Source organism: Notolabrus celidotus, chromosome 5 (assembly GCF_009762535.1).
Source record: "Notolabrus celidotus isolate fNotCel1 chromosome 5, fNotCel1.pri, whole genome shotgun sequence".
NCBI classification, from domain to species: domain Eukaryota; kingdom Metazoa; phylum Chordata; class Actinopteri; order Labriformes; family Labridae; genus Notolabrus; species Notolabrus celidotus.
In genome coordinates this window covers 37,986,160-38,013,432 of record NC_048276.1, presented here as the reverse complement: position 1 = coordinate 38,013,432, position 27,273 = coordinate 37,986,160, and the positions used below count along the sequence as shown (strand labels likewise).

Below are 27,273 nucleotides of genomic sequence, written 5' to 3'. Positions count from 1 at the left end.
GCTCTGTTATATGAACACACACACACACACACACACACACACACACACACACACACACACACACACACACACACACACACACACACTTACATTTGTATTGAGTGGACAAGTGTGTACATCAATATGTGTTTAGCATTCAGCCCCACTAACATTTCTCATTACAGTTTTAATAATCGTGATTAACACGAGCTGCAGTCAGAGTGTGCTGCTACTGGAGGAGAGTATGGTGGCTCAATTATAGGCAGACTCATAATGTACAGAGTCATTAAGAGATAGAATACTCTGCTTTGAGTTCATCATGAAGCCGACACTGGAGGAAAGTAACTGAGTACTTGTGATACTCCAACTTTTGTGATCTTCGTTTTACAGACAGAGGCAGAGAGAAATCTTACACTCATTACTGTGAGACATTTCCATAACTATAGCCTATTGTGTGTATAAAAGTAGTATAACTAAACAGAATCGGCTGTATCAACTGTGATGCAGTATTTAGTGCTCAGATTAATGTTATGATAAAGTCACATTTTCACCACAGGGAAGAGTACAGAATCTACCCAGCCGTATAAAGTAATTAAAACTAGACCCAATGTTCCTGCAGAACTGAAGTCCTGGAGTCTTGGAGCATAATCTTTTTATTTTTTAATTATATTACTTAAATATTCATAACATTCTGAGTGGACCTTATTATCAGGCCCACTTGAACTTTTGTTCATTCAGTATTTCTTAATGTTCATATTTTAGTACTTTCTTCAGAGCATGATTTTTAAATTGCATATCTTTAACTGTGACAGTGCTCTTACCCTGTGCTATTACTAGTTTTATTTTTTGCTTATCCAATACTCCCCGTTCCTCATCTTAGCGTAGGCAGCTGGCAGCTTTTCATCCCCTTTAAAATAACACAAACCACAGCCTCACATTATGAATTATAGTTAGAGCTGGATCATCTTGGACCAGCTCTTAGTTATGCGGCTATAGGCTTAGACTGCTGGGGGAACTGACACACTGGGATCCTATCTCACCCCCCCCCCCCTTCCCCCCAACCCCTCATCCCTTACTTTAACTCTCCCTGTCCCATTAAAGTTACTAACCATAGACCTTTCTGGAGTCACTGAGCTCCCTTGTCTCGTAGGTTCCTCTGAGCTGCCGTAGACGTCCTCCTGCTGTGGACGTTCCAGACTCCAGCTGATACGGACGTGCTGGACTCCAGAGGCAACAGCTACTACTACTCGTCTCATCCCTATCACCGCTCCCTCTCTCTCTCTTATTCTCCTCTATCCCTCTTTCCAGACCCAACTCGGTCGAGGTAGATGGCTGTCTAACATGAGTCTGGTTCTGTTCGAAGTTTCATTTTACATGACTCCAAAGTGTTTCATCACAGCCCAGTACGTGTCCTCCAGCTTGCCAGTCTTGTTGAATGTAATGGCGCTGGTCAAAGACTGCAGGACGGTCTTAAGAGGCTCCAGGTCCACGGGCAACTTCTACACAGAGCAGGAAGCAGAGACAGAGACACTTAGTCTGCATTCAAAGAACCGCTCCCTGTCATGATCTCATCCTCATCAGCCCACCTACCTGCTGCTGAACATGTTTGACCAGGAACTGACAGAGCTCCAGAGTCTTCACCACCTTCTCCTTCACCACTTTGCTGTCCGTCTGCCCGACCTGCCGCAGACTCTGAGAGACGGAGACATTCACATTAGACTGCAGTTCAAGTTGGCCCGTCATGAAGCTGATTATGTATACGGGAGGCAGACACCCTCTCTACTTTTAAGAGTAGGCTTCAAAATTTCCTTTTTGATAAAGCTTATAGTTAGAGCTGGATCAGGCTTGGACCAGCTCTTAGTTATGCTGCTATAGGCTTAGACTACCGGGGGAACTGACACACTGACACACTGGGATCCTATCTCACCCCCTTCCCCCCCAACCCCCTCATCACTTACTTTAACTCTCCCTGTCCCATTAAAGTTACTAACCATAGACCTTTCTGGAGTCCCTGAGCTCCCTTGTCTCGTAGGTTCCTCTGAGCTGCCGTAGACGTCCTCCTGCTGTGGACGTTCCAGACTCCAGCTGATACGGACGTGCTGGACTCCAGCAACAACAGCTACTACTACTCGTCTCATCACTATCACCGCTCCCTCTCTCTCTTATTCTCCTCTATCCCTCTTTCCAGACCCAACTCGGTCGAGGCAGATGGCTGTCTAACATGAGTCTGGTTCTGCTCGAGGTTTCTGCCTGTTAAAGGAAGTTTGTCCTCTCCGCTGTAACTAGCTAAATACTGTGAGGTGCAATGCTCATGGTGGATTAAGGTGGGGTCAGACTGAGTCTTATCCTGTCTTGGTGTTGGGTCTCTGTTCATAATTTGACATAGAGTGGTCTAGACCTGCTCTGTTTGTAAAAGAGTCTTGAGATAACGTTTGATGTGATTTGGCACTATACAAATAAAGATTGATTGATTGATTGATTGATTGATTGATTGATTGATTGATTGATTGATTGATTGATTGATTGATTGATTGATTCTTGCAATCTACATATTTTTTTTCTCAAACGTTGTCTTTCTCTTTTCTCAATTCTAAGTCGTACAGCAATGACTTAGAATAAATGCTAATATGTGAGACCTTTAGGTTACCTGTTGTTTGCCAACTAACTCCCTGATTCTGGGTAAAGATTGCTTATCAAGTGTATAGTGTTATAAGAAGAGTGACTGTAAAACCCTCCAACATGTTGTATTGATAAATATCATACAATGCAAAAGCTAACATCCAAACAGTAAGTAAGTCCCAAAGGATAGCTATCTGTTGGATTAACCAAATAATGCTACCTTTGTCACTGCAAAGCTATCGTAGTGGGGAAAAGATGGCTTCTAAGAGCCAGAACAGGAATCACCCATAGGCTGTATAAATAGTGGACGTAGTATCCGTGACGTCACGCATCTGTTTCTGCAGCATTGTCTTGAAGCCGATAGTCGCCTGGAGCCATATTGATATTTCTAGGTTTGACATTACTTTGGGAACAATTTGAAGGAAACTCAAAGTTTAATAGGCTCAAGTGTTATTTTAAATGTTTTAGTTAGTTTAAAAAAGAAGAAACTTTGTGCAATAAATTTGCACCAAAATGCCTGATGTATCAAATATGATACAAATTAAAACTCATATATGAAAATTGCTATTTAATTTATTTATTTTATTATTCATCAGAAGGTTCAATAAACACTCCAATTTTAAAATAATTAGAATTTTCTGACAATTATTTAATGGTTCAGGCTTTTTAGGGTGAGTGATTTTACATTAACAAACAGTACGTGTCGCACAAAGTGACATACCAACGCAGAAACACTGCATTACTGTGCAGCCCCACTCAGTGCGAGAGAACATTTAGAAGTCGGTGTTTAGATTTCAACCTCACCATTGTGGTTCGCTCTCTCATCTGCCTCGTTTCCAGCCTCAGCAGGCAGCGAACAAGCAGTGATAAACCAACTGCTGTGTTGAGCTGGGCAGGTAGCAAACAATGTGCAGAGGTGTGAAATTGGACAGGGTTTTAGCTCCTCTCTCAAGCTCTTTTTCATTCTCCACGGAACTAGAAACCTTTTGTCACTTTCTGTGTGTACAACTAAGAGCAACACCATGAAAGCATTCGAGGAGGGGAGGAATTTACACCTTTTTCTTTCTTTGAAAAGCTGACCGTTTTGAGACTGTAGGATTCAAAAGAGCCAAAGACACTAGCCTCAAAGTGAGCAGGTGTAAATGCTTTTGCCTTTTCACTTGTAAAATGACATTTCGTAGGACAAAAATCTATTTGAAGGACAGCCTTTTCCTCACTTGCACTCAGAGGTGCAGCTGCAAACCAAAGCTTGTTAGAAAAAGCATCTGCTTTCCTCTGCCCCTGGTTTTCTTTCTAATGTCTTTCTGAGTTTATATCAACCTCCAGGGTCCCAAACAGGCTCCGGCTTGGGAATGTTACATAAGCATTATCCCATTTATCTGAAGGTTATAAAGATGGATAACCGTGGCTCTCTGTATGGTCCGTCCTGGGTCCAGACTCTAATGTGGGTCAGTTTGACCTGCACGGCTAAGGGGACCTGTATGAATATTAAAATAAGTGCTATAATCACTCTCCATTTAACAGCCCTCAGACATATGCCATGCTTTAAACTGTGCATGAATAGCTGTATAAATCTTTCAGTATGCACTCATCTACAGTGAGTTCATCATCCAGGGACCCTCTCTTCCTCCAAGGCCATTCATTTTTCATGGAGCCCCGCTGGTGATGGAGCATGTCCACAAGCAGGACTAGGATATTACTGTGAGAATCTTACACACTTTGTGGTACAGATACAGAGAAGCACAGAGAACAGGATGTGATTATATATCCCCTTTTCTTTTGTCGTTTCAGAGCATACCGAGTGTTTACACATATACTTGTATTACTAATGCACTGCAAAATAATTTAATCTGGGGGTTACTCAGATAAAAACAGAGGAGTTATAGCACTCAAGGTCACACTGACATGCTACAAATAAAGCATCTTGTTTTCTATAAAAGAAGATTATTCCTATCATTTCTTACCATGATGTGGTCTACAGATGTCTGGAATCAGATCCAAACTTATCCATCTACTTCCTCACATTTGTCAAACAATAAAACATCTAAAAACATGTTTGTTTGAGAAGTTAAATTGTTTACATTTTCTTATCTAAGACTTTGCATTATTGAGGTTTTGATGCTTCCTGTTCCCTAGTCTTTAGAGATCTGTGTGTTTGGAGTGATTTAAAGGGAAGACTGTAGGTGGATGAAGGCTTTTTTTTTTTGTAAGGACAGCAGTGCAGAATGGGAAACAAACCACCCACAGGGGACAGTCCTGTCCAACCTCCACAGCTCACTCTCCAGATATAACACACAGTGTTTCCTCAGTACTTGGATGACTCGGCTGAATCAGCAGGGACCAGCAGGCTGGATTTAAAGAGGTGTTGTGGACAGAGGTGTGGAGCAGTGTGGGCTGAAGGAGTGTTTATGGAGAGCAAGGACTCACCTGTTCTCTGTCTCCATCACAGGATGTACAGGTGGCGGAGGCGTATGATTACCTGGGGGTCCTCATAGACAGTAGACCAGACTGAAGCTTTACAGTAACATGCAGCAGAGTTTCTTTGATTCCAGTCTAAAACCCTGCAACAAGCACACACACTGGACAATGTGGCACCTCATAATTTACAATGTAATGCAAAAGGTCAGTGCCAATGCAGGATGCACTGAGCAAAGTGGAGAATGAGATGGTGAATGGATATTACATGAGTCAAACTATCTTTCAGATGAAAATCCTGCACAGGGCGTATGTCACCCCTGTTTAACATAACAAAATGAATTCATCCTCTTCAGACAGATCCTGGCATGGCTGTGGTAACAGAGGCATCCTTATACATTGTCTATGGGCATGCCCTGCATTGAGCTCCTTCTGGTCAGCTGTGACAAATGCCCACTCAGAGATTCTTCATGTTGTCATTCCAAAATGTTTTTCTTTATGTATATTAGGTGACAAAACAGAGGGGTTATCTGTGACACAGGCTTTAGGATTTAGGATTTAGGATTTAAGAATAGATTATCCACACACATCATCACACATGTACAGTCACATTTCAATCAGGAGAGACACAATTTGATGATTAAATGTTATTTATTACAACTTAATAAATAATGAAGCTGGACAGAAATCTTTGGTGTAAGGACTATGGGGATATTTTTGTGAGTGTAGGATGTGTGAATTTAGCAGCAGAAGAAATCCCTCTAGAGTCCAGACACTGGTGGTGGTGGTTGATGATCCTAGGAATTGAAGACTTGCAGAGACCAGGTGGAGATGGGGAGGTGGAGGGTTGAGCACCATCAATGCAAGAAGGAACTAGCTGGAGAGAGAGACGCATTTAAAAAGACAGCAGAAAGTTGATAGGCTGACGATAAGGGTATGCTACTGAGCTATTGGATGACAGCCGCTGCTGATTAACCAATGACAGTTCCGGAGCGTGCAGCTGGAAGCGGGTGAGCTATTGAACGAGAAAGAGGAGAGTTAAACTGCTGTGATTACTTTTATAGTCTTCCTGTCTGAACTGTGTGGAAAGGGGTGACCACAAGGAAGGTATTTAGAGCTTTTAATGGCAGGCCAAATTTCCCACGATTTAAGTGGCAACAGACAAGATATAACAACATACTAACAGACATATAACAAACACACAACAGACATTCCCAATATTGTGGTTGCATACATAGATTAAGGGGTGCATTGATATGATAGTACATCAATCATACATTGCCAGAAGTTGCAATTTTAGTTTTTTCTTGAAGATGGAGATGGAATGTGACATTTTTAAGCCGTCGTCGAGCTCATTCCATATCTGTGGCCCTCTGCATACAATGCTAAAGCTGGTGCATTTTAACCTTTGTTTTCTCCCAGTAATTATTGTTTACTCCTGGTGGCATGTGTGTGCATAGGTAGGAAGATTGGACAGTCTGGTACATTATACAGGCAGGCTGGAGGTAACTGTACTCAGTTAGCCTAAGAAGATTATAATGCTTGAAAAGTATTCCAGTAGCAGAAGTAAACTCAGACCATGATAGGGCACGTATGACATTCTTTGGGAGAGTCTCAAGTTTTTTTAAGTGAGTTGGAACAACATCAGATGAAATTTGTAACATTGGGTTGTCTAGTTGCTAAATGGAGAATTGTTTTGAATTTGAAGATTCGAGCTCCAACCTGTTTTAGTGTGAGCAGCTGGTTAGAAGAGTTTGTAGACCTTATCGGGATGGAACGGGCTGCTGCCACGTTAATACATCTCCATCAGGGATTACATGGATTGTGGGATACAGTTAGATCCTTCTTGAACTCCTTACCAGAGTAAATATGATATTAGTTCTATGATTGTCATGGTTATTTTTATAATCAGCCCTATCAACATGAATTTACACTTTACATGAACTTCAAGCATGCTTTAAGAACTTATCAATCAATCAATCAATCAATCAATCAATCAATCAATCAATCAATCAATCAATCAATCAATCAATCAATCTTTATTAGTATAGCGCCAAATCACAACAAACTTTATCACGACTTTTTTACAAACAGAGAAGGATAGACCACTCTATGTCAAATTATGAACAGAGACCCAACACCAAGACAGGATAAGACTCAGTCTGACCCTACCTTAATCCACCATGAGCATCGCACCTCACAGTATTTAGCTAGTTACAGCGGAGAGGAAAAACTTCCTTTACCAGGAAGAAACCTCGAGCAGAACCAGACTCATGTTAGACAGACATCTGCCTCGACCGAGTTGGGTCTGGAAAGAGGGATAGAGGAGAATAAGAGAGAGAGGGAGCGCTGATAGTGATGAGACGAGTAGTAGTAGCTGGAGTCCAGCACGTCCGTATCAGCTGGAGTCTGGAACGTCCACAGCAGGAGGACGTCTACGGCAGCTCAGAGGAACCTACGAGACAAGGGAGCTCAGGGACTCCAGAAAGGTCTATGGTTAGTAACTTTAATGGGACAGGGAGAGTTAAAGTAAGTGATGAGGGGGTTGGGGGGAAGGGGGTGAGATAGGATCCTAGTGTGTCAGTTCCCCCGGCAGTTTAAGCCTATAGCAGCATAACTAAGAGCTGGTCCAAGCCTGATCCAGCTCTAACTATAAGCTTTATTAAAAAGGAAATTTTGAAGCATACTTTTAAAAGTGGAGGGGGTCTCTGCCTCCCGGACCCTGACTGGTAGATGATTCCAAGGGAGAGGGGCCTGATAACTGAAGGCTCTACTTCCCATCCTACTTTTAGAGGCTTTAGGTAGGACCAGCAGGCCTGCACTTATTGATACCCCCAACCTCTGTCGTCCTTCTGTTTTTGTTTGTTTTAGTCTTCTTCTATTTATTTATTTGATTTGTGTGTGTGTGTGTGTGTGTGTGTGTGTGTGTGTGTGTGTGTGTGTGTGTGTGTGTGTGTGTGTGTATACTGTATGTATGTTTAGGATTTATGTCCTGTTCCCGAATGGAATAAAAATGTATATTAAAAAAATACAAATAAAAAAAAACCAAGAGTCAAACTATCATTTTGTCACAGACACTAAGATTTATGTCTCCTGTTCTTCCCTTCCTCTAAGAGCAGCTTTGTAAGGCGCATCTGAATCTGAGCATGTTGAGCAGGAAAGCAGAAATAATGCACTAGATACAGAGACTTCTTTCCAAAGCTGCTCATTATAATCTGGTAAAAAGAGTGAAAAGGAAGAGAAAGATGAAGAGAACAGTTTGAGTTTAAACGCAGCCCTAACAGGAAGCAGTTACACAATGATTTGTTGTCAGCCCTCCTCACATTAGTTGGCACACTGCTGGGCAGTTAATGACTCAGGGTTAGCGTGGGTTGTAATGTCACTGCCAATTAATCTCCACAAATAAACACCAAAAGGATTTAATTGTTCCTCCGTTTGTTTGTTTTCTGCTGCTGTTTTACCTCCATGCTAATTCTGTTTTATCGCTGCGAGCATGCCCCAGAGTTCCTCTGTCAAATGTGCCGTAAGGAAAAAGTGTCAATCAGCAGCACAGTCGAAAATCAGGCTGTTTTTAGTTTACATACTTTACCTCTTTTTCAGCAATATCCCTGCCAGTGTCACCTTCATTCACAGCACTTTTGTACAGCTAATTCTAACCATTCTGTGCTTCTGTATATACTTTAGTATTATTCTATTTTATTCTATTTTATTTTATTTTATTTTATTCTATTTTATTTTATTTTATTCATATTTATAACTTATTTTATTCCTTCTTCTATTCATATTTTGACTTTCTTACATACTGCTAAGAGCTCTGTCATGACTGAATTTCCCTCCCCGGGATAAATAAAGTATGTCTGATTCTGAACATATTACACACTCCAGCCTGCATGGATGAACAGGAGCACACAAGAGGCTGAGAACAACTAGTGTTTGAATAAAGAAACTTAGATGCTGCAGACATGATTGGTCTCAAAATGGAGCATTATTTTTGCATGAGAAAATGGTGTCAGTGTGTTTCCTCAAAGCTTTAAGGTAGGTCAAGGTGTGGCCTCATTGTAAAAAATGTCTTCTTACTGCAGTCTTCTCCTCCCACATTTCTCTATTTGGAGAAAATGACACACAGCCTGCAGTAATCACCCAGTCGGGGGGGAGCGGAGCTACATTTAGTGGTGGTCTACATAAACGGTTTTCAGACTTATCTCAGGTTTCTTTTCTGTTAAAGATTCAAACAGCCTCCTTCATTCTTCACAGACGTGTAATGGTGAATGAAATCAGTCCAAGTATGAGAGGAACAGTATCAGATGCAGCTCTCAGTGTATGTCATTTGATTGGCCCATAAATGTAGATGTTCTTTAACCATGTTGTGGCAATATCTGTAAATAGTGTCGTACTGAACCTCAAAACAATATCGATCCTACAGGGGAAATTAAACACATTTAACCCCTTTTTGTTACATTAAACAATTACAAACAAAATACTAAAACAAAATAGTCAAGCCTATTTGTTGTTTCTTTGTATTTATATTCTAAGGTTATTGTTATTATATTTTTATTTTATTTTTTATTGTAGTTCTCATTCTTATTCCTATTCTGCCTTGTACAAAGAGAGCACAGTTTACTGAAGTCAAATTCCTTGTGTGTTGAAGCATACTAGGCGAATAAAGCTGATTCTGATTCTGATTCTGATTCTGATTCTGATTCTGATTCTGAAACCAATATCAGAAGTCTAGGCACGCCTGGAGCCCAAGGCCTGAATATTAGTAAAGAGGCACAACACAAAGATGGCTTTTTGAACAATGCGTATATTAAACACAATAACGGCAGTTTCAAGTAAACAGAGCACAATTTACAAATGAGAATAAACAAAAGAAAAATAAAGTGCACACAAAATAATTTTCCACCATTTTCAAACTGTTTCAGTTCAGTCGTGTCGGTTTTTTTTGTCTTTCCTTAAAGCTAGCGTTGGTGGTGATGGAAAACTAGCATGAATTTGAATGTAGCATTTCCTCAGGACTCCGTCTAACCCCCCCCCCCCCCCCCCCCCCCCCACCCCCCCCCACCCCCCAGGACACCATGTTCCTAATTGTCCTCGGCAAGAAAAGGCCTTAGAATATGAAGCAGTCTTTGGCCAGGCTCCAGCCCTAGAAGATGCACTGACAGACTGAAGCAGTCTTTGAAATCTCCTTTCAGAATCCAGTACATTGGCTCGCCATCCAGTTAACTGGAATTTCTTTCTTCCGTGGGTGATCCTTACTCACCCACGGATGGATGAACTTGGGGTGCTGAATCGCCTCAGTACTGCCTCCCTTACCAAAACCTGACCACTGATCAGAATGAATCAATATACCCTTGGCCAGAATAACAGCCGTGAATGTAGCTGGGTTTAGCTTTCACTGAGGCTTGGTTAGAACAACTTCCGAACAACTTCCAACCATGCACAGCAAATGGCTGATGGCAACAACACCAGAACAATGAGGAATGCTGAGAGTTCACTACCAGCTCAAGACAATGCATGACACTGATTGGTCCATCTACATGTCAATCAAAATACAGTGAAACAGTTGAATCATTATTAATCAGTTTAAAATGATCTTTTTCTTGCCTGGGTTACACAGGGCACAGTCGTTATTACAATTTCAAAACACAGCATGCCTTAACAATACAGTGGTCCTCTGAGTGACGGTAAAAAACTACAGGTAACACACATTTTTGGAAAATGAGGAACAAAGTTAACAAAAGGTATAAAGTGGAACAGAGCATGATGGATTGTCACTTCAATGTGAATTCTGAACTCTTGAAATGGAGTTCAATAAAGACTGAGATTTTGTGAAGGGGTGTCTGCCTCGAGCTGACATGAAACTTTAATATTATGAAATTAACATACATATTATATCCAACTGGTGTTGAAAGTCAGGCCCTGAGAACCCACTTTAACCACTGGTCCCCTGGCAGACATAGCTTTCATGGGTGTTTAATGAACACAGTGGCTGTATTTAATGTTGATGGGCTGTTTTAATTCAAAGTTGGAGCATTGTGCAGCTGTGTATTTGTGATTAAGTGATGTGTAGGTCTACATTTTTGTGTGTTTCCCTCTGAAACTGTGTGGGTTTACTTTCTAAAGATGCCTTCTGCCTGTTTTCCTCTCTAATATTCTGGAAAATCTCACAGTTGACTCATGTCTCCTACACTTGAGTACGTGACAGATATTATTTACCCCCTCATAATAAGGCTTAAACGCCTTAAATCATGTAGGCTTGCAGCATCTGACTGACCACACCCACCAGAATGCCAGTGGTTACAGATCAGAGTGTAACAATAAAACTAATTTACCTCTGTGGTTATTCATGATCTGAGTCGAACTAATGGGGATGTATTAATAGGTTGATTAGGAGGAAACATACGCACGGTGGTGTTGGTGATTCACAGGCTACATTGGAAGAAAAAAAAGCCCTGCCAGCTGACTGGTATACGGGACCTTTAATGCAGCTGCAGCTCTTCATTCAGATGCTGAGTGGAGCAGCAGATGACCGGAGGAGGGACGCGTTTCGAGGAAAACCAGACCACATCTCTATTCCAGTCTCATTTCTAAAAACCTGACTTTGACGCATATTCAGAGTTTGCCTTGTTCAGTGAAGTGTTTATCAGAGGAGACTGTTTCTGGAGGCAGACTGAGCGGATTGCGGCATTCAAAGAGTCCTGAGTGATCGGAGCTCAGCAGCAGCATCACATTGCATGAAATGCGTCACCGTGATCCAGTTTTCCCATTTACAAATATCGGCTCTGCGCTCACGGACGGTTCCCCGCACTGAGCATTTATCAGGTGAGAAACGCCTTTATTCAAATATTTAAATAGACCTTTATTGGAATGTATGCGGACATCTGTCTCTGATAGCCTGTCGTGAAACAATGCTGCGTGAAGTACGGGAAAGGATGCTTTCTGTTCTTGGAGGCCTGCACATTACAATAAATGATGTATTGTCCCGACTTCCAGTCCGTCTCACATTCACATTCACCGTCCGTTTCTCACATTGATCAGATAATGCTCTGTTCGGGTCTGGTGGCTTGTATCTATAGGATTTAGATGGTGCACCCTTCAAATGTTAAATGTTGGTATTTGGTTTTGTTAAATAGCCTCGGTTGGACCGGTGGATGAGTGTTGGTGGGCGTGTTTCCGATGGTTCTGATAGTGTTCTCTGGATGTGGGGGTCTCATGTGTCTTCTTTCGGTGCAGGTAACCACATGCGCGGGCCAGTGTCACCACGCTGAGCCCGGAGAGCACGAAGGGTACTGGGGTCAGAGTGACAAGAGCGGTCTGGAAAGGTGGACCGAATGACGACCAGAACCTCCGAGGCCTCGGGGCTGTCGGTGCCGCTGCACCGCTGTCACGGGGCTGCCAACAACGGCACCTGCGCGGAGCAGCTCAGCATCTTCCCTCCCTTCTCCTCCACCCTCGCGCTCCTCGTGCTGGTGGCCGTGCTCGTGGGGATCATCCTCGTTTCCCTGGCAACGTTCCACTTCCACAAGAGGAAGCTCCGGAACAGGAAGATCCAGCGCGCGCAGGAGGAATACGAGCGCGACAGTCGCAGCCCCGCGCGCGCCGTCGAGCCCGTGAGGCCGTGCGTCATCGTCCGACCGGTGAGGTGCGAGGAGGAGAAGCTCTCGTGCCACAGCGCGGAGAGCGGGGACGTCCACGACCCCGAGGCGACCCCCCAGACAGATCCTCATGACTGTTAACTCGGTGCAACTTCAGGGAATGAGACTGTGGAATAAACAGGAGAAGCAATAAGGCACAAAGAACTCCCACACCCATGTCTGCTGCTTGTAGTTGACTTAGAAACTGTAGGAAAAAATCAGAGTAATTAGCAGAATAGGCCTAGAGGTAACACTAGTAGGCGACCATAGGGGCACATAGGCTAGCTGTGTTGCCTTAGTTTCTAATACACTAGTATTTAGCCAACCGGTAATTCCTTAACCCTAGAACACTAATGTATCAGTTAGGAACACCATCACTAACATCGGGTATCCAATATAATATAGCCTACCTGATAATAAATACTTCACATCAAAATATATCATAGTACAACAATACATTGCAAATTGAAGTACTCCTCTTGGATTTCCCAGAATAAAACATCTCATAAAACGCAACAACAGTACCATGTCGGGACCATAGACTGTATATATATGGACAGCGTAGCTCCGCCTTTTCCCATTGTAATGTTTCAAAGCCAAAATATCCTGTTCCAGAACGCTGACATCTTGTAAATTTTCTGCAGCCAGAGTCTGTGCAGTAGGGAATTTGTGTTTCCATGATAACAAGCTCCGCCCCTTCTCTCTCTACGGTATCTGTCAAAGTAAAACCGTTTTTTAACCTCTAATAACTAACGAAAAAGAAACTTTTCAGAAAAAAGAGGCCTTGAACACAAAACAGTCAAATAATAACTACATATCTCCACAGCATGCGGATGTGAGAAACATTCGTACAACATGTATTTATTTTTTAAAGTTTGACTGCAGACCCATTCAAATGAATGGGGGAGACAGAGTTTTTGTCAATACTGCAGCCAGCCACCAGGGGGAGCAGTTTTTGTGGCGGCCTCACTTCGAGCCGAGCGAGAGGACGTCCATTGTATATACAGTCTATGGTTGGGACCTGATAAAAATGCTCCAAAATTAGTGAAAAATTAGGGAATCATAAATGATAATTAAAGATTCATTGTTATTTTTTTAAATAATGGAGCTGGGAACTTGTTCTTTGGGCCACCCATTCCTGGGACACATGAGCCTTATCCAGTGAAGGCACAGTCCCCCTGGATCAATGCTAACTGTTGGAGAGATAAACAAAGAATTTACTCTCAATCACTAACGTCGGGTGAAAATCACCCGAACATGTGCCTGCTGAAAAATCCAGTGATGGTAGAGGGGAAACAGGCCTACCTTGGGTGACATCAGAGAGCAACATGAAGGTACCCAGGGACCCATGCAGCTCAGACAGCAACATAATGAAAATCACATAACCACAATCTCCCAACGTTAGTGTTCTAGGGTTAAGAAACTGTATAAAGTATTTGCCTGCTTTGACTTTTGGACCTCTTCCTCTTCCCCAGCATTAAAATGTTGTTTAAACCTCAAAGATGTTTAAACTTTAAATCCTTCCTGGGATGTGACACATGGTTGTGTTAAATTATTAAGAGTTGGTGACACAACACAGTTCATAATGGCTCGCTGATCTTCCTTGGCATGTCCGATGACACACTACCACGATGTAGTTAGACTATAATGGATGTTGTGGTGCTGTTAGGCAGTGCAATGCTGCATATAGGCTGTAGAAATGGCTTATTTGTATGCGTAGTATTTTTTCCTTGAATTAAGTGACTTAGCATATTTGCATAAAGTACTGTCCTCCAATGTCTGTTAGACATCTGTAGGTAGCTCTAGTTAGCCTGACAGTATGCGAGACTTTTTGCTGTAGTTATGCACATACAGTTTGTTTCTTTACTGTGTCAGATGGTGAGTTTTAGCGCTAATAGAGTATTTTCATTTTTGAGTATTTATAATGTATTCTCTGACATGTAATAACTTGAGAATCCTTCCAGCAAAGGGTTATAGTTGAAGCCAGTATTATTTTTGATCCTTCATATTGTATCATAGTGGGCCTAAAAGAAATTAAGTGTCATTTATTATATGAAATCACTGTAAATGTATGCCATTATCAGAGCTGGAATGTTTTACAGTAACGTCATCTTTCTGGAGTTCATATAACCTGCCTTATCAAAGGAAATATGTAATATTCAAAGTTTATAAATAAATACTTACATTATGTTAAATCTTTGATTGTCTCAGTTACACCCTGTTTGCACAATTTCAACAAACCTGAAGATTGCTACTCGGCTAAATATGCAGCTTTATTGAACTGACGGTACATCTTCAGCATTCACTGGAAACCCTGGAGGTGACTTTTGAAAATATGATAATGTTTGGATGGATTTTCATCACATCATGCATTCTGCTACACGAGTACAAATGACCTTCCAGAGGGGAATTCAGACTATTTATACAAGGTCTCTTGCAAGGACCCTTATAGCCAAAGTGCCTTGTCACTGCTAACACAATTTCAGCGATATATAGGATCATATAAAGAACATATACTGTGTAAACATGTGTAGTGAATACAGAATCAGATCCACTGCGTACAGAACAAAGGCTTCGGTACAGACCCCATCAATCTCTCGGTGTGATTTATTGACATGCAGGTTATCCATAGAAGAACCATTCGTAATCTCAACATCTCGCTGTAATGGCGCCGCAGCCTGTCTTATTGGAGGTCAGTGGAAGTGAATCAGCATCAGTCAGTGTGTTGGCCAGGTACCAGGACACCATGTTCCTAATTGTCCTCGGCAAGAAAAGGCCTGAGAATATGAAGCAGTCTTTGGCCAGGCTCCAGCCCTAGAAGATGCACTGACAGACTGCCCGTCTATCTCATCTCATTGGAATAAGTGCAACAGAGTGAAACCATTTATCTTCGCAGGGAAATTGGAAGTAAGTCAACGAAAGATGACTAATGCAGTTTACGTTTAGACATACGTTTCCTTCCTTCATAGAGAACACTGTGCACGTTTCCAGCGTCTCCAGTAACAAGCAAAGAGATTTAATGGAACTGCACTCTGCAGGAAAGAGACATGGCTTCCTTGTGAAGGATGATATTTCATCAGCCGAGACCAGGTGCAGGATGTATTAGTCATAAAGAAACAAAATTACAATCTTCTTGCCTTCCAGCCATTTTGTGATACTCATCGCTCTCTGTGACCTAAGATTGTTTCACATCTGCTGAAAGTGAAGTAAAATTGGAGGTTTTGGGGGTGGGGTTGTGGGTGAAGGCTGGGGGCTTGGGGGCTAAACTCATCTTCCCAATAAGGGTGAGTATGGATGAGGAATGCAGCCTGCTGTTGGGAAAGAATGGATGTGATTGACATGGGAGGGGTGGAGCTCAACAGTGATTATTGGCAGTCAGAGATGGATGAACGGGTGGAGGTTGCAGGGTAAGATGTAAATAGGAAGGAATGGTTGGGGGTATCTGGTCCTTGGTACAGATAGAAGGAGGTCAGTGGTTCTAAATTGATAGAGGTGAGTCACGAGGAATCAATGGAAGTCAACTGCTGTGATTATCAGTGGCCACAGACACGTGGGGGTCAGTCACTTGGAATCAATGCAGTTAGGATTCAAGGACCGGCTGGAATAATAGAAGGGAGTCAGTGGCTCTGAATAGAAGGAGGTTGGTGGCTTGGAATTAGTGGAGGCCAATTTCAAGTTGTTGTCAATGATTGGATGAAGGTCAGTGGCCAGGACTCAGTGCAAGACAGCAGCAAGGAATGGTCACAATTAGAGGGTCAACAATTAGAAATAGATGGAGGTCAAATGAAAGGAGTTAAGATGGAGAGAGGTCAATGGGTAATGATAAGAATATGTTGAGGTAGGAGTTGTCATAAGTGAGTGGAAAGGAAAAGATGGACAGATGGATTAAAATCAGTGGCTAGAAATGATTGCAGGTTAACCATTAAAGGTGGATGGAGGTACAGTTTTAGGGATGGTCATTGGCTTGGGTTGCATGATAAGTGTCATTACATGCCTCGTCAGTAATGTTAAGTTTGCACCTTTTACTTCAGTGTTGTCTTTCATGTTTGTCATGTCAGCTTTTATTTTTTTTAGTCATGTCTCTCCTCTCGTTTCAGGCAACTTCACTTCCTGTCCTGGTGTTTTCCCGACGTTGTGATTGTCGTCCCCGCCCCTCATTGTTTCCACCTGTGCCCCATTACCTCCTGTATAATATTCTGCATCTTCCCCTGTCCTGTGCCAGATCGCTGTGTCTTGTCTGTTGTGTACGTGCCTCCAGTCAATGTCTCCAGAGCCAAGTACTACGTTTGTTACTTTTGTTTGTTACTTACTCGAATAAAAAGCCTCCTTTTGTTGCAAACGTTGGAAGTCGTGCGTTTGGGTCCTTATTGCCAATCCTTGTCAATATGGGATTATAATCAACATAAAGATTCAAGATTCAAGAAAGCTTTATTGCCAAGAGAGCTTACACACACAAATAATTTGACGTGGTGATTGGAGCACCTGTACTCATCAACAAGACAGTAAATAGGCACAGTCAATAAATACACAAAAACATAAATGTAAAGATCTGAAAAAAAAACACTATCTGTAAAAAGAAAAGTATAAAAGTGCTATTCAAGACAACATGAATCAGCAAGGTAAGTGGCTAGGAAAGATGATGAGGATAAGCAATTAGGTAAAGATGGTGGAGGTCAGTAAATAACAAGTTTAGTTCATTTTATAGGGATGGATGAAAGGTCAACAATTGGGAATAAAAGGAGGTCCAAAAGAACCTATAGTCGACGGCAAGGGATAGATGAAATGAAGGTCTGGAAATAATAATCCATTGCACATCAGTGGTCAAGAGCGGATGGGATTATAAGGGAAGTCAATGATAAGGACTATACATGGATCAAATGAAAGTTATGGTCAGTAGCAGGATGATGGTCAAAGAGAAAGTTATGGTCAGTAGCAGGATGAAGGTCAAAGATAAACTTATGGTCAGTAGCAGGATGAAGGTCAAAGAGAAAGTTATGGTCGGTAGCTGGATGACGGTGAAAGAGAAAGTTAAGGTCAGTAGCATGATGAAGGTCAAAGAGAAAGTTATGGTCAGTAGCATGATGAAGGTCAAAGAGAAAGTTATGGTCAGTAGCAGGATGAAGGTCAAAGAGAAAGTTATGGTCAGTAGAATGATGATGGTCAAAAAGCAAGTTATGGTCAGGAGCAGGATGATGGTCAAACAGAAAGTTATGGTCAGGAGCTGGATGAAGGTCAAACAGAAAGTTATGGTCAGTAGCAGGATGATGGTCAAAGAGAAAGTTATGGTCAGGAGCAGGATGATGGTCAAAGAGAAAGTTATGGTCAGGAGCAGGATGATGGTCAAAGAGAAAGTTATGGTCAGTAGAATGATGATGGTCAAAAAGCAAGTTATGGTCAGGAGCAGGATGATGGTCAAACAGAAAGTTATGGTCAGGAGCTGGATGAAGGTCAAACAGAAAGTTATGGTCAGTAGCAGGATGATGGTCAAAGAGAAAGTTATGGTCAGGAGCAGGATGATGGTCAAAGAGAAAGTTATGGTCAGGAGCAGGATGATGGTCAAACAGAAAGTTATGGTCAGGAGCAGGATGATGGTCAAAGAGAAAGTTATGGTCAGGAGCAGGATGATGGTCAAAGAGAATGTTATGGTCAGTAGTTTGATGATGGTCAAAGAGAAAGTTATGGTCAGGAGCAGGATGATGGTCAAAGAGAAAGTTATGGTCAGGAGCAGGATGATGGTCAAAGAGAAAGTTATGGTCAGGAGCAGGATGATGGTCAAAGAGAAAGTTATGGTCAGGAGCAGGATGATGGTCAAAGAGAAAGTTATGGTCAGTAGTTTGATGGTCAAAGAGAAAGTTATGGTCAGTAGTTTGATGATGGTCAAAGAGAAAGTTATGGTCAGTAGTTTGATGATGGTCAAAGAGAAAGTTATGGTCAGTAGTTTGATGATGGTCAAAGAGAAAGTTATGGTCAGTAGTTTGATGATGGTCAAAGAGAAAGTTATGGTCAGTAGAAGGATGAAAGTCAGCGAATAGGAATTCACAGAGGTCAGTGATAAGGAATGGGTGGAAGAATGGATGGGAGTCAGAAGCTTGAAATTACATAATTGGTTATATTGATAATGTCCTGGGCCGGTGTCCTGTCAGGGAGAGTTACCGTAGTTACCAAGGCAAGACATGTGCACCACAAAACAAAATAAAACACAGTGCTCAACTGCACACTTAACGCAACGGAGAGATGACGCAACAATTGATTGGCCCAGTGGCTTGTCTGTCAAGATTACCTGGCTCAATGGCCCTATGAGAGGCTACAGAGGCCCAGGACTCCCACCCACGCACCCCTAGCCCCCCCTCGTCTAATCATCTTGATGAGCAGGTGATAGAGAGACAGAGCAAGAGATATAGAAATATGTGGAGACTATGGGTAACAAAAGAGAAAAGGCGGTGCTGAGAAGCAAAGAGAAAAGAAAAGAGAATCTCTTGAGGCACAGGCTGCCAAAAGTCAAAAAATGACAGAAATGTTTGCTGCAGGGGCCGGCCTGGTGGGGACCAGCAGTACCGCTGCTTTAGCTGGCCCCCCACACAGATAAAACAGACTCTCCACCATGTGAAGGAGGTGGTGATATTGTGGTAAGTAAGCTAGTGTGCCTTCCAGCATAGTGTGAATAAACATGAACTCAAATAAATGTTTCAGAACAGTTATAACTGTCTATGAACTTGACATAAGAAATAGCACACTGTGGTGTGTTACAACTAAACAATAACCATATTCATATACTATTTTATTAACCAACTAAGCCCTGTTATATACATTCAGCTCATATACTTTCACACAAAATCTACAAGCTTACAACTCACATGTTGCAATGTGATGTGTTTTGAGTATGTAGAGCTGCTATTTTCACAGTTAGTGATCATTTCAACCTATAATGAAATCTCCCAAATCAGGTCACCAGAGTTAAAGTGTTTAAAGTGTCAACACGCACCTTTTTAGTGCCCACAGTCCAATTTGGTTCATGAAGGACATTGATCTAACAACTTGAATAATATATGCTATATACTGTATGTATGCTTTACATATTTTTTTCAGTCAGTTTTTATGGTTTATTGTCCTTTCAACTGTTTTACATTATATATAGTAGTTAAATGAATAAAACACTGATTAACTGTTACAATAAAACATCTGCACATATTATGCAGATATATTGTCAATAGGTACATTATGTTGAGCTGTACTGACTGTTGAAATTCAATTATAAGTGTTTGTCCATTTTTCAGATCATTATATTATTGTTTCCATACTTTAGTCAACTAGCCAAAGTTCTGATTGCATGCAGACTCATTTTTTGCATGTAATCTTGTTCAAACTTCACCTATTTTACACTATTCCTCTACTTTTCATGTCCAGATTTGTGATAGGCAGCAGGCAGCCTGGGGAGATGATCTCCCCACAGAGCCCAGCAGCCCAGTGAGCCCACCCATAAATTATATCACCTGTCCCAACCCAGACACCTTTCAGCAATTTTTAAATCATCACCCTCAACAAATAACAAAGAACCCCAAATGGCAGAAAGTTTTCCCATTTAAAGCATTGCACTGTATAGTTATAATTGATTTATTCAAGGCTTCAGAATATAAAGCAATATTGTTTTGTAGCCTATAGTGGTGTTATTAAGAGCTTGCGTGTTTGTATGTACATCAATGGCGCGAGTTGCACAGTATCTGCGCGTGGATTGTAGTGGGCCAGTCTGGACCAAAAAGTCCAGGGCCAAATTTTTGTCCTGGTCCACCCCTGACTGTAGTTAATGTTGGATGTTGGTTGGGGATCTTCAAATCTCTTGACTTCAGAGGGGGGTCCGAGCAGGTTATTTTCTGGGAATGGATGGAATATTGGAGGACGTCCAGCAATATATGTGGTCAGTTTTTAGGGGAAGGAAAAGATGTTGAAAACTAGTGGTGGTCAATCCAATCCAATACATTTTATCATATAGTACATTTAAAAAAAACAATCAAAGTGCTGCACAGTGAGGTAAATAAGTTAAAACACAAAGAACATAAAACACTGTCAGAAATCCAATAGAATGAAATCAAAGAATCATAATAAAAAACATAAAACACTTTAAAAAATAGTTTTAAAACTATGGTAAAAGAACAGAGACCACACAACTCTCATGCTGGGTTAAAAGCCAAAATATATTTTAAGGCGGGATTTCCACCAGAGCTGTGTCTGGTCCGTCTCTGATCCGCTGCTCCGTGCTCTCTCGTCCATCAACACCCACAGGTTGTGTTTTCGGAACGCAGCACGGAGCAGGACCTCCGGACAGCTGGAGTCATGTGACCGAGGTTTTCCCGCGGTAATCATTATTATCCTCCTCTCCTCATCCATGTTGTCTTTCTGGTCCTCTGAAAACCTCTGACCTGTTGACTCCAGGCCTGGCTCCGCTCATCATGACTTTGGTTTGTTGTTGTAGTTAAGTGAAATACGATCTGGTGATAACACAGAGTGTTTTATTCTGAAAATTAACCGGATGTTTTCATTTTGTTTTGCTGAAACCTGACTTCCTGTCCCGCTCCATCTGCTCTGTTGAGATTGATATGATGTGTTCCGGCATCCGGCAAAAATAGTAGTCTTGTTTATCTGATTCGGAGGACTCCAACCTGCTGGATCAGAGACGCAGCCGGAACGCAACGGAGCGGATCCAGTGGAAGTTAATCGGATCGGAGACGGACCAGACACGGATCTAGTGGAATTTGGCCTTAAGAATCATTGCAGATCAGGGGCAATGGAGGACTGGAAGGAAGTCAGTTGCCTAGAAATGGATAATTAAGTCCCAAGAGATAAAACAAATGTATAGAAGGTGGGTCAGAACAGGTAATAGTCAGGGAACAAGAATGGATGGAGGTCAATGGCAAGTGATGGATAGTGGAAGTGAATGATAGGTGTAAATGGAGCTTGGAAAGTCAGTGCTTTTATCAGAGGTGCTCAGTGATTGAAAATCAATAAAGGGATGGATGAAGGTTGGTGGTCTTTGGTCGCCAGGAATGGACTAGTGTCAGTGGTTGTGGTAAGTCTGCTAATAGCTTGGAATTAATGGAGATGGTAGGAAAAAGTGGAGGGAGTGAGGGATGGAGGTAGTGGCTAGAAACTGACTGAAAACAGATACAGCTGAGTGGGCCAAACCACTGTGGGTTAAAGGAAGTGAATGGCTCTCAGTGGATGGAGGCCTGTAGATGGCAATGGATGGAGGTCTGTAGATGCCAAAGGATGGAGGTCTGTAGCAGTAGCTAGGTAGAGACAGAGGTCAGTGCTGTAGCTGTGAATCAGTGGTCCTTCTCATTGAATGGATGGAGTTTCTTGGTCAGGAGTGTAAAAAGGTGAATTGCTTGGAATGAAAGGTCAAGTATCGAGGAGCAGATTAATTCAGGTGACTTAATTGACAACGCTCAGTTAAGAGGTGTGACATATCGGAGGTGAGTGCTTGACATGATTTGGATGATGGTCTTCACTTGAGGAAAGTCGGATCAGGACTGCAGTTATTTATTGTCACACACATAGAGCTGCTTTAGGGACAAAAGAGACAGAGGCACAGATTTTTTGTGATATAAGTTTGCTCTGGGAATAGCCTATTTATAGTGTATAGCCTCATTTAGAATTAATGAGGCCAGTTTTTCAGGGTTTGTTGTCTCAGGGGGTCTGCTCCTCAGTGCTGCAGAAAAGACTTTGTAAGGGACTTTGGATGGGCAGTGAGTGGATTAGGTCCTGTGAGGCTGTTATTATAGCACGGTTAAGGTTCTATGTGTGTGAAGCCTCAGGCAATTCATCTCCAGTCACTACAAATGGAAAAGTAGGATCAGATTGTATTTAAGGAGCACTTGCTGTATATCATTGAAATGCAATGTAAGTTTTATTTGTCGAAGATTTCCAAGAAATGTTAAACAGATCAGAGACCACAGTGGGCTTCCATTGTTGCAGGTATTAACAGGGACTTTGAGGGTTTCTACATGTTTATCAGTCTTGTTTTCTTTTATTTGAACTGATCGGCTGTTCCTATTTTTAGATAAGATTAAAACCTTTTGAGTTCTGAAATAAAATTGAATCAAATCTACTGAAGACATTATATTCACATTCTCCATTTCCATCATCTTTGGGTCTAAGCCAGGGGTGTCAAACTCATTTCAGTTCAGGGGCCACATACAGCCCAAATTAATCTGAATTGGGCCAGACCAGCAAAATCATAACATAATAACCTATGAATAACAACAACTCTACATTTTTACCTTTGTTTTAGTGCAAAAAGTACAAGTACATTCTGTAAATGTTCACATTTAATGAACAATCTTTCTACAAAAATAGCTGTTTTATTTTTCGCCATGATGAGTCTCATAGTGGGGCCGAATATTTAACTCTTTAAGCGCTGAAACCTGCTGCGAACACACAAAACACACAGGTTTCCCATTCATCTGACACAGAGTGTAATGTTTACTGAAAAAGAACAGATGAATAGATAGATAGATAGATAGATAGATAGATAGATAGATAGATAGATAGATAGATAGATAGATAGATAGATAGATAGATAGATAGATAGATAGATAGATAGATAGATAGATAGATAGATAGATAGATAGATAGATAGATCTTTATTTGTCCTTAATAAAAAGATTATAATTATGAAGAAGGTAAAGTTGACTATTCTGGACCCCTCAGCTCCAGCAGGAACAGTTTGCTTGCTGGACAGTGTTGTATGCAGGGGTGTAAAGCTAGTGTTAGTAGTCAGTGGATCATCTTATAGTGCTCTAAAAAGTCTTTATGAATCTCAACCGGATTATGCAAACAGCAAGTCATCTATTTTCTCACTTTGAGAAAAAAGTCCTGGAAAAAAAGAGCCGCACAGGTGTGCTCCATCAGCACTATGATTTTATGCGACCCCTAGAGGAAAATTTGAAATAGTAGTTACTTTTATTGAAAAGTTGCAGTTAATGTCTTCTCTGTCATTTTTTCACTTTGCAAAGTCATTCCACGGGCCGGATTGGAACCTCTGGCGAGCCGGTTTTGGCCCGTGGGCCACATGTTTGACACTCCTGGTCTAAGCGGCCCACGTATCAAGGCTACAGTCCTCGTCACAGCGGTCGCCGGTTTGACTCCCGGCCGGTCGACCATTCGCTGCATTTCTTCCTCCACTCTCCACTCCCCACGCTTCCTGTCTCTCCTTAGCCATCCTGACAATAAAGGGAAAAAAGCCCCCAAAAATGTAAAATAAATTGAAAAAAAACCCAAACAAACAATAAATTCATTTCTTTCTGGGATCTTTAATGATCAGTTTGTAGACAGCTGAAATGTAACAAATTTAACCTCTCAGCACTGCAGTCTCTATTTTGAACACAGATTCTTGTTCCTTTTGCCTGCTATGAAAAAGGTCTACTTATTATAAAATATTCAGTATCACTTTTGTAGAAACAAGCACTAGAATAGGCGAGGTTCTCTAAATCATTCGTAGAACCAGGGAGACGACTGCAGAGCAGGTGTTTCACAGAAGCATCAGGCTGTGTTTGAGGTACAGATTTGGGCTTCCTCCAGGTAGTGATAAAACTCAACCCAGGTTGTCTCTACAAGACCTGGCAACTACACTACTGGTTGTACTTATTAATGGGTTTCCAGTTGCACTCAATATAAAACCAACACCCTGCCAGCAGCTGGCCTGCTTGCTGTGAAGCACCAGACTCAATGGGGCAATACTTCAAAGAAAGCAACATGGGAGAAGACAACAGTCTGAACATTTGAATCTTTTTACAGCATGAAACCAAAGGAATTAAAGTGTTGGTAACATGAGGGGAGGAGATGCATCAGGCCGCTACATCTGTCTCATATTGATGAGACCTTGCCCTCGACTTTACAGCTCCCTCTTTTTATTCCACTGAGCTGCATTAGCAGATTGGTTCTGTGCTCTATAGCTCAACTTAGCGTGATGAGAAGTGACAGTTCACTGTCAGGTAGAAAGGACACCGCTGCTCCTATTCTCACCCCTGCTGTCAGGGTTGGAGGCAGATGATTTGTCACCACCAGTGTCTGTTTATATGCTTCATTACTGCAGGTTCAAGCTGTGACTGGGAGGGTATCGTGCCAGGAACACAGACATGTACCTCCACTACTCTGGAGGCAAAAGAGGGGATATCAGAGTTTCTTTATATGAAGATCCCAAAATTGTTGTAAAGTTACATCACTTCATGTAAACATGTTGCTGTCATGAGCTATATATGATGCCTGTTTCACCAACAAACATATAAATCATGTTTTAGCTGTCACTCTCTTGTTGCTCTGCTATAACTGACGAGAATTATTCTCAGACCAGCTTTTTATTCACACCCCAGGGGAAGCAGTAAGAATCTTAGTGAGTTTAATATCAGGGACACTAGAAGGGGACTTCAGCAGTTCGTTAAATGTATGAACCTTGAAAGAAATAAAGTGAAGCTTTACTGCCCAGAATATTAAGCCACGGCTGGCCACAGTGTGCCTCCAGGGATCGACCGTGTGTTTGCTGCCCACCAGTGTGTTGATCAGAGCTTCATTTAAATATAGAACAAAAAAACTCAACAACTTCAGGATGGGTTAAAAAAGGAAACTCCCCGTGGTCCTAAGATGACACCTGAGTCATTTGGTGATCTTTGTCGTCAAATGTAAACGATCCTCTTTTTAACTTTGTACACGTTTTAATAGAAACATGAGATTTTGAACTCAAGGTGCAAAAGATTCATCATCTGATTTACAAAATCTTACTCTGTGTAACTTGACATGGTGCCAGAGGATCAGGAGTCTAAATGATGCAAGTTTAGTGATTTTAAACCAAGCGGCAACCTCCAGTCTCAAAATATGAACCCCATGTGGAAGTGTTATAAACTGCAGTTCATCGAGTGTCCACTTGAGGCTGGCTACAGAAACACAGGAAACCACATACACACCCATTCAAAGAAGACGATCTTTACAGCAGAAATAAACATGTTTACAGCGTGGTTCAAAAAACAGCTTGGGTCTACATAGACTAATTTCTCTTTTGGCACACACTGTACGGGGGTGATTTTTTTTTTCTATTAAGATTGCAAGTTTTTGCCCAAATAAGGACATGACTGACTTGACTGACAGGCGGGAACACATAGCTGTTGTGCTCATAAGTTTACATACCCTGGCAGAATGTAAGATTTCTTGGGTAGTTTCAGTTGTCATTATGATATAAAAAGAGTAAACACAGTTGTTTGACAGTAAATGGCTTCACCCAACCACTATCCATGAGTGAAACAAAAGTTTTTCTCTTATCATTCATATTCTCTGAAAAATTGCCAAAAAAATCCCAAATTATGCCAGGGTATGTAAACTTATGAGCACAACTGTAGCTGTTGGCTAGGAGGCTCAAACCCCGCCTCTTTACCTCACACTAAGTTATGTTGAGTTAAGCATTTCCAATATGGCTGCCGCCAATGATCAGCTTCAAGACAGCGCTCAGGAACAGATGGGTGACATCACATTATTTATACAGTCTATAGATGAGGCAGGCCTTAAGTCACCAGGCAAACATCTACCCGTCAGTCAGCTAGGTGCAAAAGATTCATCATCTGATTTACAGGATCTTACTCTGTGTTACTTGACGTGGTGCCGGAGGATCAGGTGTCTAAATGATGGTTTAGTGATTTTAAACCTGTTTCAATCAGAAGAACTTTGCATATACTATTTTTATTGTCCACTTTGGGACAGTTGGGAAAATCTAATCCTGACATATCGTCACTTTGAAGGTTGCTATTGATGACTTCATGGCAAACTATTAATTTACATATCCAGCCTTAAAGCATCAGAACTCACTGATGGTCCCATCAAAGCCTCTCAATAAGCAAACTCAATATTATCTCAATACAAAAACAAGAGATGGAACCACCTGAATGCTCCCTCATATTCTTCAGGAACTCTCTGTCTGTGCTCTGTAAGGTTCTTAGTCTGTGCAGTGACTTTGTAAAGCTGTTTTGGCTTTAACAGCTGCCTCTGCTGATGGAAATGAGGTTTAGGAGAGCAGAGAGACTAAATTAAAAGAGTTCAGTTGGCTAAAAAAAGAAAAAGCTTAAAGAAGCTTAAATGCACTAAAGTGATAAGAGGAGCTGCCGAGGAGGGTGATAATTCTCAGTCGGTTCAACACTGAGCGAGAGTAATCCTTTTCACATTCCAAGTACATGTGTGACTTTTACAGTCTGTAAACATAGAGTATATAAATATTTATCAGAAGATGTATTATTAAAATTGTAATAACTTCAGCCCAGCTTGTTGATTTCCAGAATCAGACTCTGACACTGGAGAATACGTCAGATTGCAGGAAGGCCATGTCATCTCTACTCTTCTTCACTTCACTGTCCTGGTCATGACCCGTGTTTTAATACAAACCCTATGAGACGTTTGTACTCAGCAGGCATGTTTATTTTATTTACAAGGATCTGTTCCAAACCACACAGCACTCCGTCATGTGAGAACAGGACCAAACAACATGTAATGTTTGTTGTCCTGCTGAAAGCCACCACTGGAGGGGCAGAGGGGCTTCAGGATGAGATAATTGATGGATGAGGCTGCAGCCTGCCTGCTGCTCCTGTAGATTTAT

At 41.7% G+C, this 27,273-nt stretch overlaps 1 protein-coding gene and 1 long non-coding RNA gene across 2 annotated transcripts; both read left to right on the top strand.

Moving 5' to 3' along the window:
• Positions 1-11,528: 11,528 nt before the first annotated feature.
• On the top strand, positions 11,529-16,986 carry LOC117813001. Its single transcript, XR_004631307.1, has 2 exons — positions 11,529-11,835; positions 16,745-16,986. It is a non-coding gene; the product is annotated as an uncharacterized LOC117813001 (long non-coding RNA).
• Positions 12,277-12,958, top strand: LOC117813000 (uncharacterized protein C11orf87 homolog). The gene has a single exon (XM_034684022.1). It carries the CDS (start codon positions 12,345-12,347, stop codon positions 12,747-12,749), a length of 405 nt encoding a protein of 134 aa, XP_034539913.1. The 5' UTR covers positions 12,277-12,344; the 3' UTR covers positions 12,750-12,958.
• Positions 16,987-27,273: the final 10,287 nt, after the last annotated feature.

Coding starts and splice junctions, on each gene's coding strand:
- LOC117813000 (XM_034684022.1), top strand. CDS start 12,345: ATGACGACCAGAACCTCCGAGGCCTCGGGGCTGTCGGTGCCGCTGCAC.